At 39.7% G+C, this 14,073-nt stretch overlaps 1 protein-coding gene across 2 annotated transcripts in view; it reads right to left on the bottom strand.

The window, feature by feature from the left end:
* The window catches only part of CABCOCO1 (ciliary associated calcium binding coiled-coil 1), a 165,869-nt gene extending 152,605 nt beyond the window's left edge, over window positions 1-13,264 (bottom strand). For both annotated transcript variants that reach the window (XM_055425652.2, XM_055425653.2), the window contains exon 1: window positions 13,056-13,264. In XM_055425652.2, the coding sequence (XP_055281627.1) occupies window positions 13,056-13,136 (81 nt within the window). In that variant the 5' untranslated portion in view covers window positions 13,137-13,264. The remainder of the gene's footprint in view (window positions 1-13,055) is intronic.
* Window positions 13,265-14,073: the final 809 nt, after the last annotated feature.

The raw sequence follows: 14,073 nt of genomic DNA, 5'->3' as shown, positions 1-14,073 counted from the left end.
TACATATTTTAGACCATGGCTGTTGGAAGAATGACAGGTTCAAGAGTTTGTTCTTAATAATATAGGCAGAAATGGACTGTGAAGTTTTTGAGCAATGAAATGACAAAATAAAACTGTGCTTCAATGAAGAGTAATCTGTAGCAGGGTGAAGGAAATACAGGAGCAGAGCAAGGATAAAAAGGAAGAGTTAAATGAAAAAATTATTTGAACAGTTCAGGAATGAAGCATTGGTTTCACTGGGCTCCTCGCAGTGTGCATGAAAATGGATAAGGATAAATGCAACATATATATGGGGGACTAAAAAGAGGGAAGAATGAATGGAGAGTCTGAGTTTCTGAAATAGGTGACTCGAAGAAAAAGGTGATGAGACTCAGGGCCTCCAACAGCAAATATGCCCCCACACACGACCCAGACAAAAGAATCCTCTCTGGATAGAGGAAGTATTAAAAGAGGTAAGGCTAAAAGCCCTGAACCCAAGTGCACCACTTGTGAAAAGAATAGTTCCACCTTCTGCTCAATCCTCCTGAGTCCTTTTGTACAGAGTATAATCCATAAAAACATACATGACACTCTTACTGGGCTTCCCTGATGGCTCAGATGGTAAAGAATCTGCCTGCAATGTGGGAGATGCGGGTTTGATCCCTGGGCGGGAAGATCCCCTGAAGAAGAGAATGGCAACCCACTCCAATATTCTGCCAAGAGAATTCCATGGACACAGTCCATGGAGTCACAGAGAGTTGGACATGACTGAGCAACTAACACACAAACACTCTTATTACACCAAAAGAAATAAGAGATTTAGAAGATGATGCTAGTTTTAAGAAGGCAAGGTGATGAGTTTGGTTTCAGTGGTTGAATTTTAGGTGGAATATAAATAGCAAGAAATGTTTAGAGATTAATTAGAAATGCTAGCATCACAAGGTCAAGTTTACAGACACTGGTTTAGGAGTCACTGCAAGTATGAGAATGAATGAAACTGCCCAAAGCCAGAGCATAAAGAGAACTGTGAATGGGGGATGAACTGTGAAAAGGAGACTGAGAAAGTGGTAAGACACCAGGAGCTTCGTGAAAATCAAAGATTATGAGATTTACACCAGTCAGAATGGCCATCATTAAAGTCTACAAATAAATGCTGGAGAGGATGTGGAGAAAAGGTAACTCAAACATGGTTGGTGGGAATGTAAATTGGTTTAACCACTATGTAAATAGTAGGGAGGTTACTCAAAAAATTAAAAATAGAGTTGCTATGAGTGTATGCTCAGTTGTATCCAACTCTTTATAACCCCATGAACCGTAGCCCACTGGGCTCCTCTGTCCATGGAATTTTTCAGGCAAGAATACTGAAGTGGGTAGCCATGCCCTTCTCTGGGGAGACTTCTTGACCAAAGGTGCAAACTCATATACTCCATTCAGTTAAGTTGTGTCCAACTCTTTGCAACCCCATGGACTATAGCATGCCAGCCAGACTTCCCTGTCCATCACCACCTCCTGAGGCTTGCTCAAACTCCTGTCCATTGAATCGGTGATACCATCCAACCATTTCATCCTCTGCTGCCCCCTTCTCCTCCTGCCCTCAATCTTGCCCAGCATCAGGGTCTTTTCCAGTGAGTCAGTTCTTCGCATCAGGTAGCCAAAGTATTGCAGCTTCAGCATCAGTCCTTCCAATGAATACTCAGGACTGATATCCTTGAGGATTGACTAGTTTCATCTCCTTGCAGTCCAAGGGACTCTCAGGAGTCTTCTCCAACACCACAGTTCAAAAGCATCCATTCTTCAGCACTCAGCTTTCTTTATGGTCCATCTCTCACATCTATACACGACTACTGGAAAAACCATATCTTTGACTAGACGGACCTTTGTTGGCAAAGTAATGTCTCCACTTTTTAATATGTGGTCTAGGTTGATCATAGCTTTTCTTTCAAGGAGCAAGCGTCTTTTAATTTCATGGGTGCACTCAACATCTGCAGTGAGTTTGGAGCCTCAAAAAATAAAGTCTCTCACTGTTTCCATTGTTTCCCCATCTATTTACCATGAAGTGATCGGACTGGATGCCATGATCTTAGTTTCTTTAATGTTGAGTTTAAGCCAGTTTTTTCACTCTCCTCTTTAAGTTTCATAAAGAGGCTCGTTAGTTCTTCTCTGCTTTCTGCCATAAGGGTGGTGTCATCTGCATATCTGAGGTTATTGATATTTCTCCTGGCAATCTTGATGCCAGCTTGTGCTTCATCCAGTCTGGCATTTCGCATGATGTACTCTGCATAGAAGTTAAATAAGCAGGGTGACAATATACAGCCTTGACGTACTCCTTTCCCAATCTGGAATCAGTCCATTGTTATATGTTTGATTTTAACTTTTGCTTTTTGACCTGTATACAGGTTTCTCAGGAGGCATGTATGGTGGTCTGGTATTCCCATCTCTTGAAGAATTTTCCAGTTTGTCATGATCCACACAGTCAAAGGCTTTGGCATAGTTGATGAAGCAGAAGTAGATGTTTTCCTGGAATTCTTTTGCTTTTTCTATGATCCAACAGATGTTGGCAATTTGATCTGTGGTTCCTCTGCCTTTTCTAAATCCAGCTTGTACATCTGGAAGTTCTCAATTCATGCACTGTTGAAGCCTAGCATGGAGAATTTTGAGCATTACCATGCTAGTATATGAGATGAATGCACTGTGCAGTAGTTTGAACATTCTTTGGCATTGTCTTTCTTTGTGATTGGAATGAAAACTGACCTTTTCCAGTGCTGTGGCCACTGCTGAGCTTTCCAAATTTGCTAGCATACTGAATGCAGCACTTGCACAGCATCATCTTTAGGATTTGAAATAGCTCAACTTGAATTCCATCACCTCCACTAGCTTTGTTCGTAGTGACGCTTCCTAAGGCCCTATTGACTCTGCATTCCAGGATGTCTGTCTCTAGGTGAGTGATCACACCATCGTGGTTATCTGGCTCATGAACATCTTTTTTGTATAGTTCTTCTGTGTATTTGTGCCACCTTTTCTTAACATCTTCTGCTTCTGTTAGCTCCATACTGTTTCTGTCCTTTATTGTGCCCATCTTTGCATGAAATGTTCCCTTGGTATCTCTAATTTTCTTAAAGAGATTTCTAGTCTTCCCCATTCTATTGTTTTCCTCTATTTCTTTCCACTGATCAGTGAGGAAGGTTTTCTTATCTCTCCTTGCTATTCTTTGGAACTCTGCATTCAGATGGATATATCTTTTATTTTCTCCTTTGCCTTTTGCTTCTCTCTCAGCTATTTGTAAGGTCTTCTCAGACAACCATTTTGCCTTTTTGCATTCCTTTTTCTTTGGGATGGTCTTGATCACAGCCTCCTGTACAATGTTATGAACATCTGTCCATAGCTCTTCAGGCACTGCGTATCAGATCCAATCCTTTGAATCTATTTGTCACTTTCAGTGTATAATCATAAGGGAGTTGATCTAGGTCATACCTGAATGGTCTAGTGGTTTTCCCTACTTTCTTCAATTTAAGTCTGAATTTTGTAATAAGGAGTTCATGATATGAGCCAGAGTCAGCTCCCGGTCTTGTGTTTGCTGACTATATAGAGCTTCTCCATCTTTGGCTGCAAAGATTATAATCCATCTGATTTTGGTATTGACCATCTGGTGATGTCCATATGTGAAGTTGTCCATTACTCAGCCATAAAAAAAATGAAATTATTCCATTTGCAGGAACATGGATAGACCTAGAGATTATCATACTAAGTGAAAAAAGTTGGAAAGAGAAAGACAAATATCATATGACATCACTTACATGTGGAATCTAAAATATGACACAATCAATATATCTATGAAACAAAAAGTCTCACAGATACAGATAACAGACTTGTGGTTACCAAACAGGAGGAGGGATTGGTAGGGAAGGATTGGGAGGGAAAGATTGGGAGTTTGGGATTAGCAGAGGCAAACTATTATATATAGAATGGATAAAAAAACAAGATCCTACTGTGTAGCACAGGGAACTATATTCAATATCCTGTGACAAAACATAACCGAAAAGAATGTTAAAAATAATATATATGTGTATAAAGAGTCACTTCTCTGTACAAAAGAAATCAACATATTGGAAACCAACTATGTGCTGTGCTGTACTTAGTTGCTCAGTCATGTCCAACTCTTTGCAACCCCATGGACTGTAGCCCGCCAGGCTTCTCTGTCCATGAGGATTCTCCAGGCAAGAATACTGGAGTGAGTTGCCCTGCCCTCCTCCAGGGGATTTTTCCCAACCCAGGGATTGAACCCAGGTCTCCTGTATCACAGGTGGGTACTTTACCATCTGAGCCACCAGGGAAGCCCAGCTAAACTTTAAAATTAAAAAAAAAAAAAGTACTGTGAGATTTAGACGAGTGGGGTAAATGTTTGTAATTCAAAAAACAGTTATTTATCCTTCCATGTCAATGAACTCTAGTAAATAAGAACAGCAGGAAACTTTTTGCTATAGTTAATAAGATTACATCCCAAATTTTCTTTTTTTTTTTCCAATTTTATTTATTTTTTTCAAGTTGAACAGACTAAATTTCTTTAAACAAACTTACTTATACTCCAGAGTCCTTTAAAAACTTAATAGCATTTATACATTGAAGGTATTTGATTTTCTTGTAACTAGCACTTCAAATGCAACAAGCATTTGAAGCAACAAGCATTTGACCCAACAAGTAAAACTTTCTACAGTTCATAACTTTTATAAATAAATTAAATGTACAGTGAATAAGTTCTCTGAAATATTTCAATATTTCTGCAGGTTTAGTAACATCATAAAATACATTTCAACTAAAATTCACAAATCTAAAAACCTGTTAGGCATTTTTAGGCGTTTTAAGTTGGAAATGAAGACCAATGTTACATCGTAATATGCCAATTACAAATAGTACTTCAAATAGCAAATACTACAGTTTGTCCCAAACTTTAAAAACTATTCATGAACTCAACACTGATCTATTGATGGCTATGAGAATTGTTTCCTAGCCTTTTTGAAAATTTCAACCCATTTACGTTTAAGGTAATTATTGATAAGTACGATCCCGTAGCCATTTTCTTTATTGCTTTGGGTTCAAGTTTATACACTCTTTCTGTGTTTCCTGTCTATAGAAGATCCTTTAGCATTTGTTGGAGAGTTGGTTTGGTGATGCTGAATTCCCTCAGCTTTTGCTTGTCTGTAAAGCTTTTGATTTCTCCTTCATATTTGAATGAGATCCTTGCTGGGTATAGTAATCTGGGCTGTAGGCTATTTTCTTTCATCACTTTAAGTATGTCTTGCCACTCCCTTCTGGCCTGAAGAGTTTCTGTTGAAGGATCAGCTGTTATCCTTATGGGAATCCCCTTATGTGTTATTTGCTGCTTTTCCCTTGCTGCTTTTAATATTTGTTCTTTGTGTTTGATCTTTGTTAATTTGATTAATATGTGTCTTCGAGTATTTCGCCTTGGGTTTATCCTGTTGGGGACTCTCTGGGTTTCTTGGACTTGGGTGATTATTTCTTTCCCCATTTTAGGGAAGTTTTCAACTATTATCTCCTCAAGTATTCTCTCATGGTCTTTCTTTTTGTCTTCTTCTTCTGGGACTCCTATGATTCGAATGTTGGAGCGTTTAACATTGTCCCAGAGGTCTCTAATATTGTCCTCATTTCTTTTAATTCATTTTTCTTTTTTCCTCTCTGTTTCATTTATTTCTACAATTCTATCTTCTAGTTCGCTTATCCTGTCTTCTGCCTCTGTTATTCTACTGTTTGTTCCCTCCAGAGTGTTTCTGTTCTCATCTATTGCATTATTCATTGTATATTGACTCTTTTTTATTTCTTCTAAGTCCTTATTAAATCTTTCTTCCATCTTCTCAATCCTTTTCTCCAGGTTATTTATCTGTAACTCCATTTTGCTTTCAAGATTTTGAATCATTTTCACCATCAAAATTTAAAATTCTTTATCAGGTAAATTCCCTATATCTTCTTCTTTTGTTTGTGTTGGTGGGCATTTATCTTGTTCCTTTACTTGCTGGGTATTTCTCTGCCTCTTCATCTTGCTTATATTGCTTTGCTTGGGGTGGCCTTTCCCTCTTCTTGCAGTTTGTGGAGTTCTCTTTATTACGTAGTTTCTTTGCTGTGTGTGGGGTTGGACGGGTGACTTGTCCGGGTTCCCTGGTTAGGGAAGCATGTGTCGGTGTTCTGGTGGGTGGAGCTGGATTTCTTCTCTCCTTTAGAAGACAATGGGCTGCTTTTCTGGGAGCCTGATGTCCTCTGCCAGTATTCAGAAGTTGTTTTGTGGACTTTACTCCGCGTTCAAATGTTCTTTTGATGAATTTGTGGGGGAGAAAGTGGTCTTGCCTTCTTATCCCTCCGCCATCTTGTTCCTTGCTCCCCAGAACACTGGATTCTTATATTCCACTTGGTCGTGGAGTATCTCTTCCCAGCTGCTCCAGCAAGGCGCAGCCGCTGTACCTTACCTTGGACGAGGGGTATCTCCTCAAGGCCGCGCCTCCTGCTTTGAATGTAGATCAGCTCCTCTCGGCCCTCCGGTGCCCAAGCAGCCACCGCCTCCTGAAAGTGGTACAGCTCCTCTCGGCCACCGCCCTAACCCTGGGCGCAGGGTAGCTCATCTCAGCCACGATTCTGCACGTGGTCGGTTGCGCCGGAGCCGGGCGTCTCCCACGCCTGCGCCGCCGGAGCCGGGCGTCTCCCGTGTCTGCGCCTGCGCCGCCGGACCCAAATTTTCTTTATTCTTTTTCAAGAATAGAAAATCGCAAAGCTAACACTCACTGGAAATAATAATCAGTTTAATGTTTGTAATTTAATATTAGGTAATTATATTTTTATTTTTAAAAATACAATTGAAAAGTAAAATATGCTATTTTATTATCTATCTTTATTTAATATAGAGTCAGCAAATTAACCTAAACTAGGTCATCCATTTGATTATAAATTCAAGAAGAAAAAATATTTTAGTACCTAATATAATACTTTGCATCTAGTAGGCACTCAGATGCTTATAAACTGAACTAAATGCATGCAGTTTTTAGACGGGATAGTATTTTAGTTCATAATATATTGTATACATTTGTTTAAATATTTATTGGTTACATGCATTTTTTATTATTAGCAGTAAACTACAATTATTACTGTACTATTAATTCCATTAGGTTGTAAATTCCTCAGGGACAGTCATTCAATCTTTTATTTCTTTTGAGAATTCTGCAGTTCCTAGTTAGGTCAACACAGGTTGTTAATCAACCTGTGTCTGAATTCATCTTCATCCTGTGATGACATTGTTAAGATGATAGAACATGGTGAAAAGTCGGACATAGATTTGGAGATATCATGATGCCTTTAATATTGATGAATTTTGTGACTTAACAGCAAGACATTTGAACCTAAAATTGGATTCATGTTAAAACATCATTTTGATATGTTTTAATACAAACACAATTGTTATCATTAATAAAAATGAATAAAGATATACATGAAAGATATATAGACATTCAGATCAATTGTCTCAGACTTGAAAATTTTCTTAATTGGAGAAAATAGGTCACACAAGAACTGTAAAAAGAGTATAATCTTAATCTTTCGTACAATAATAATTCTAGCTAAGGAGTCTAATACCAGTGCCTTGTTCTTCTACTAAAACTTGATAGATTAAGATAATCATTTTGTAGGAGGGTTTGCCTCTGGTTTTTTGTTTTCTTTTGTTTTAAATTGAATTCCTGGACCTATTTTAAGTGAGAGCTTTTCTTCTGTTTGTTTATACACTGCCATGCAATAGAAAGGATGTAAGGTGGTTAAATATCTTTAATCTTTCAATACATACATTTTCATTTGTAAAAATTAAAGATACAATGAAAATTCATGAATAGGCTAATAAAAATGTAAATATGTAATTATCACTTTCTCTGTAAAATTACATCTCTGACTAGGCAAATATGTGAGCTAAACTGCAGTGTAACTCATTTTATTCCACCACCTGGTGGATTTTAGCTGTTATTCCAGAAGCATTAAAATTGTAAGCTGCTATTATTTGTCAGATAATCTTTTCTGTGAATTTTTTCTCTAATGTCACCTAAACTTTTCACATTTGAACATAACATCTTTCTTCTAGAATTTAATCTTCTGGGGGCATCTTTGTATCCATCACTGATATGTCTTAAAAGATTCTTTAAAAATGTTCACTAAAGAAATATATAGCACAGTTCACCAAAGATGCCTAAGAGGGGTTTCATAGCCTTAGAGAACACAGAGTGGTCTACCATTTCCACAATCTGAAAGGCTTTCTTCAAGATTGAAAATAATGAACTAAGAAGCAGCTCTGTGTTGAGCCATGTTGGAGTTGAGGCAAAAAGGAAAAATCAGTAATAATGATGCTCTTTATTTAGAATTTAAATCCATTATGGAATTTTGCATTTATTTTAATTTTTTTAAATACTGCATTAAATTTTTCCCCTTGACTACGGAATTTTTTAGCATCCCTTAAATTTTGTACCCAAGGAGGGTGCCTCACTCTCATCACTATAGTGCTGGACACCATAAAGAACTAATTTAAGGAAAAGAAAAAAAAAGCAGATGAAAGAAGGATAAGTAAAAGCAAGAGCTAGTTCCTTAAAATAATGAAAAAAATAGGCAAATTTTGGGCAAAGGTGATTAAAGAAGAAATAAATATATGCCACATTAAATGAATACATTTGAAAATTAAAAGGTAATGGGTGATTTTCTAGGAATATACGTTATAAATTTGACCAAGGGTAAAGAAGAAAATGGACCTGACAAACATGAACTAAACTGGAAGTCTACTTTTTAAAAGGTCACATGTCCAGACAGTTTTACACTTGAGGTTCTACTAAACAACCAAGAACACATAAATTCTGTTAGTCTAATGATTACAGACTGCAGATATTCATTTTTAGAAACCAGCATTGTCTATATACAAAGACCTGAACTAGCACAGAAAGGTGACTAAAAAAAGTCAAAATCATTAAAGAACTCAGATGCAAAAATACTTAAAAATATCTTAGGGTCTCCCTGGTAGTCCAGTGGCTAAGAATCTGCCTGCCAATGCAGCAGAAATGGGTTCAATCACTGATACATGCTGTGAGGAAACTAAAACTGTGTATCACAACTTCTGAAAATGGTAAGCCCTATAACCTGTGCTCCACAGCAAGAAAAGGCACCACAATGAGAAGCCCATGCACAGCAACTATAACAGAAAAGTAGTCTCCACTCACCTCAACTAGAGAAAGACTGAGCACGGCAATGAAGACCCAGCATAAGCAAAATAAATAAATACATAAAATTTAAAAAATATTTTTAAAAAGTGACATCTTCAAACGTTGAATCCAGCATTGTACTAAAATAATAAGAAGCTATCATTATGACAAGATAAGGTTAATTTCATAAATGCAAGGATAAATTACGGTTAACAAGTCTCATGTACTTTTAAAGTCAAATTAAAAAATAAAATTATGATTATACACCTCATGCGATGAGTTGACTCACTGGAAAAGACTCTGATGCTGGGAGAGATTGGGGGCAGGAGGAGAAGGGGACGACAGAGAATGAGATGGCTGGATGGCATCACCGACTCGATGATGAGTTTGAGTGAACTCCGGGAATTGGTGATGGACAGGGAGGCCTGGCGTGCTGTGATTCATGGGGTCGCAAAGAGTCGGACACGACTGAGCGACTGAACTGAACTGAACTGAAGTAAATAATAAACAGGCATTTGTAAAAATTCAGCAGCAAAACTCTCAGTAAAATATGAATAAAAAATAGCTAATTTATAGTGAATGAAACTGGCATGATGGTTCACACTAGAACAAAATTAGATCCCCATTTCAAATATACATCTATCAAAATTTAATTTGAGCTGTGTTAGATACCTAACTTCAGTAAAATAAAACTTTAAATATCAGAAAAATATTGAAGATGATTTGTGCAACCTGAAAGTGAGGACGGAGTAGGGAGAAGCAGGAAATAGGAATAAGAGAAGAAATTGAAAGACTTAATAGTAAGATGAAAGACTTACTAGAAGACCAAACATCTGTGAATACCTCCACACCCACCATCAGTATTTCCAGAGGTTCTAAGTGTTTGATAAATAATGATACTGTATATTCACTTCATTGGAAGGACTGATGCTAAATCTGAAACCCCAATACTTTGGCCACCTGATGTGAAGAACTGACTCATTCGAAAAGACCCTGATGCTGGGAAAGATTGAAGGCAGGAGTAGAAGGGGACGACAGAGGATGAGATGGTTGGATGGCATCACGGACTCAATGGACATGAGTTTGAGTAAACTCTGGGAGTTGGCCACAGACAGGGAGGACTGGTGTGCTGCAGTCCATGGGGTCGCAAAGAGTCGGACATGACTGAGTGACTGAACTGAACTGAACTAAGTACTGTTTTCTCAACAATATTTTGAGCAACTTTTTGGCATCCTGTCCATTGTCCTACACTATCTATAGCATGCGGTGTGAATGGCTTCAATGATATTGAATGATATTCCAACTGTAGGAACCTGATCATCTTGGTGCTCAAGTTGAGCCCCAAGTGTTTCTCTCCAACCTGCCAATGATGGGGTGGGGCTGTTTTCAAACCCCATGCATGTGTGCCAAGTCACTTCTGTCATGTTTGACTCTGTGAGACCCCATTGACCATAGCCTGCCAGGCTCCTCTGTCCATGGGATTTTCCACACAAGAATACTGGAGTGGGTGGCCATGTCCTCCTCAAGATCTTCCTGACCTAGGGATTGAACCGTGTCTCCCACATTACAGGTGGATTCTTTACCACTGAGCCACCTGGGAAGGCCAACTGGGAAACAATCATTTACTTCTTCTTTTACGTCTCTGATGTGGGTTGAAGTATGCTGAGGCTGCTGCTAAGTTGCTTCAGTCATGTCCGACTCTGTGTGACCCCACAGACAGCAGCCCACCAGGCTCCTCTCTCCATGGGATTCTCCAGGCAAGAACACTGGAGTGGGTTGCCATGTCCTTCTCCAATGCAGGAAAGTGAAAAGTGAAAGTGAAGCCGCTCAGTCCTGTCTGACTCTTCAGGACTCCATGGACTGCAGCCTACCAGGCTCCTCCATCCATGGGATTCTCCAGGCAAGAGTACTGGAGTGGGGTAAATGGGTGGCAGGCAGGACTTATTCTAATGAATGACACAACACTAAGGATCAACTGTCTTCTCCATGAACTACAGGGAACTCTGGTTTTAGAATGAAGTCTCCAAGATGCAGACTGTTAATCTTAGCAAACGAACAGTTAAGTGAGTCCAAATTCCAGCTTTACTTTTTCATTTTGTTACTAACTAAAAGACTAAGCATATCCCAAATTGACTGCCATGAGGAATACCTGCTGCTCCTCCAAGAAGTTAAACAAAAGAGCTCAATGACTGTGCTAAGATGGCAGATAATCACCTAAGGTCTGTAACTGGTTGATTAGTTTCACTTATTCTTTATAAAAAGTGATTCCCCCTCACCCTGAAACATGGTATTTTTTTTTTGCATATTAAAAAAAAATTAAGGGGTATTTCTTTTTTTTTTTTTTTTAAGTGCAGGTTCATTAATTCCAAATTATCAGTTACTTATAAAGGATATTTCTATTAATGATACATGGATAAGTACTGGGTATATTCCCACAGGAAAGTTTTTGTATATACTGATATACCATGATTAAATTGGGAAATTTCCCATGCCACTTTTGAAACTGTATTACTTTACAGATCACAAGGGAGTAACTGGCTTCCGTTCCGTTCCGTCGCTCAGTTGTGTCCGACTCTTTGCGACCCTACCAGGCTTCTCCGTCCATGGGATTCTCCAGGCAAGAATACTGGAGTGGGTTACCGTTTCCTTCTCCAGGGGATCTTCCCGACCCAGGGATCGAACCCGGGTCTCCCGCATTGGAGGCAGATGCTTTAACCTCTGAGCCACCAGGGAAGCCCCGGCTTAGTAACCAGTTTATCACATTAAAATGTATTTTTAATATATGCTAATTTCAAAAGGTTCATAGGAGAGTCAGCAGCTTTAGTGGTCTGCATACAGTATTGGGAAGAACCGGTTGGGAATGACTTGCATATCTCTGTGCAAGGCACTGTATTACTGGCTCTGTGTATCCTCATTTATAAAACTGCAGCTCATACACATCTTCTGTACAAAAAATAAATAAATGCTATTTAGGCTAATAAGTGAGTTTAAACGAGCAATGTTAATTATAACATTATTATTCGCCTTCAGAATCTTAAAAAAGTTGAAGAAAAAACTTCTTAGAATAACATGATTGACTCAGTATGTGAAGATTTAAACATTTCTTAGTAGAATCTGGCAAATATTTTTAATTAAAATCTCAGGATACAAAGCTTCTGAGTAATCCAAGTTACTTAGAACTCATTTATTACTGAGACTTAGTGCTGGGAGGAGCCCTAGAAGAAATCTTTATTTTGCACAGGAAACCACTGGAGGCCTAAGAACGTTAAATAATTTTCCTAAAGACAAGGTGCTAATGAGCAACTCAGCCATAACCGGAAGGCTGATTTTCTAGGCGTTCCTCCTTTGTCCCATCTATCAACTATTTACTTATTTAGAGAAATAGTAAAATAATACGGGAAACACTGGCCTTCAAATATTCATCAATCCACTATCAATGAAGAGTAATTATTCCATGACATCTTTTGAGCAACAGAACTGTGATATCTGAAGAGAATTAGTAGTCATTTACAAAGGAGACGCGCTCACTTAAAATTTTCAAAATTCCCTTTTAAGTAAAGAAACCTGGGAAAAGCGAGTATTTGTGAGGCCTTTTGGGCAAAGAACGGTCCAATGGAGGGAGTTTTAGTCCACACTCAGGGGCACTGAAGGGCGTCGGTCGACAGGGCAAGGGGAGCGCGGGACGGTGGCTTGGGGAGCCCCCTTCACCCCGAGAGCCCGCGCCGCCCGGGCGTCGCACCACTCGGGGCCGAGTACCCAACTCGGGCATGGGGCGCCTCCGAGGGCACAGCCTCGGCCCGCGGGAGAGGTCAGGCGCTCGGGGGTCGCGGGTACCGCGCAGAGACGGCGTACCTCCGACTCGGGTGTGGTTCCCGCCGAAGTCATTCCCGCGGGAGTCGTTCCCCCGGGTGTCGTCCCCACAAACGTCGCCATGATCCCGCCTCAGCCCTGCGGCCCCTCGTCACCTAGGCAACCGGGGAGGGGCGGGGCCGGGGTCGCTGGGCTGGGGAACTGAGCCCTCGCGGAGCTGCTTCCGGTCCCGAGCCCCATGCCCACCTGGGAAATGGTCAGGACCAGGCTTGTAGGAGCCGGGGAGCAGGCCCTACCGCTGCGGGGCGCTGTGCCGGGAAAGCCGATGGCAGGGCTTTGAGTAACTGAATCGAGATAGACTTTCCTTTTATTAAGAGTGAAAAAAGGGAAAGAAAAAAAGCAGTTGAAATGAACTAGTAAACGGGGAAGTGGGGCTTCCCTGGTGACTCAGTCGGGATAGAGTCCATGGGGTCGCAAGAGTCAGACACGATTTAGTGACTAAACTACTACCACCAAACGTGGGTGTGTAATACTGATAGATGGCAAGCCTGTCCATTTTTCACAGGCAAGAATACTGGAACGGGTTTGCCATTCCTTTCTCCACGGGAGCCTCCTGACCCAGGGATCGAACCCACATCTCCTGCATTGCAGACAGATTTTTATCGACTGAACCACCAAGAAAACCCCCAGTAAGTCTTAAAGTGAGGTATATTATTGAAATTAATATTTTACATGAACAAAATGTAATTTTAAAATATTAGAATATTATTGTTATGTTTAGCGGGAAAAACAGCCTTTATCTTTTGGAGATAACATGCTGGAAGATTTAGTGATGGTGAAGTGATAAAATGCTCACGATTTACTCCAAAATGAGGAAGGGTAGATAAATAATGAGTGGAGGTACAGTAGAGGAATCAAGATGGGGGGAGGGGCATGGTCATTATACTATATTTCTACTTTATGGTTTGATTTTTTCCCCATAATAAAAACGTTGAAAAACAATATTTTTAGTATTTGTATGGCTTCCCTGGTAGCTCAGCTGGTAAAGAATCCACCTGCA

This window comes from Moschus berezovskii, chromosome 12, assembly GCF_049115385.1.
Source record: "Moschus berezovskii isolate FMDL1 chromosome 12, NW_MosBer_1.0, whole genome shotgun sequence".
Lineage (NCBI taxonomy): Eukaryota > Metazoa > Chordata > Mammalia > Artiodactyla > Moschidae > Moschus > Moschus berezovskii.
The sequence above is the reverse complement of the archived record's forward strand: the minus strand, read 5'-3'. Positions and strand labels throughout refer to the sequence as shown.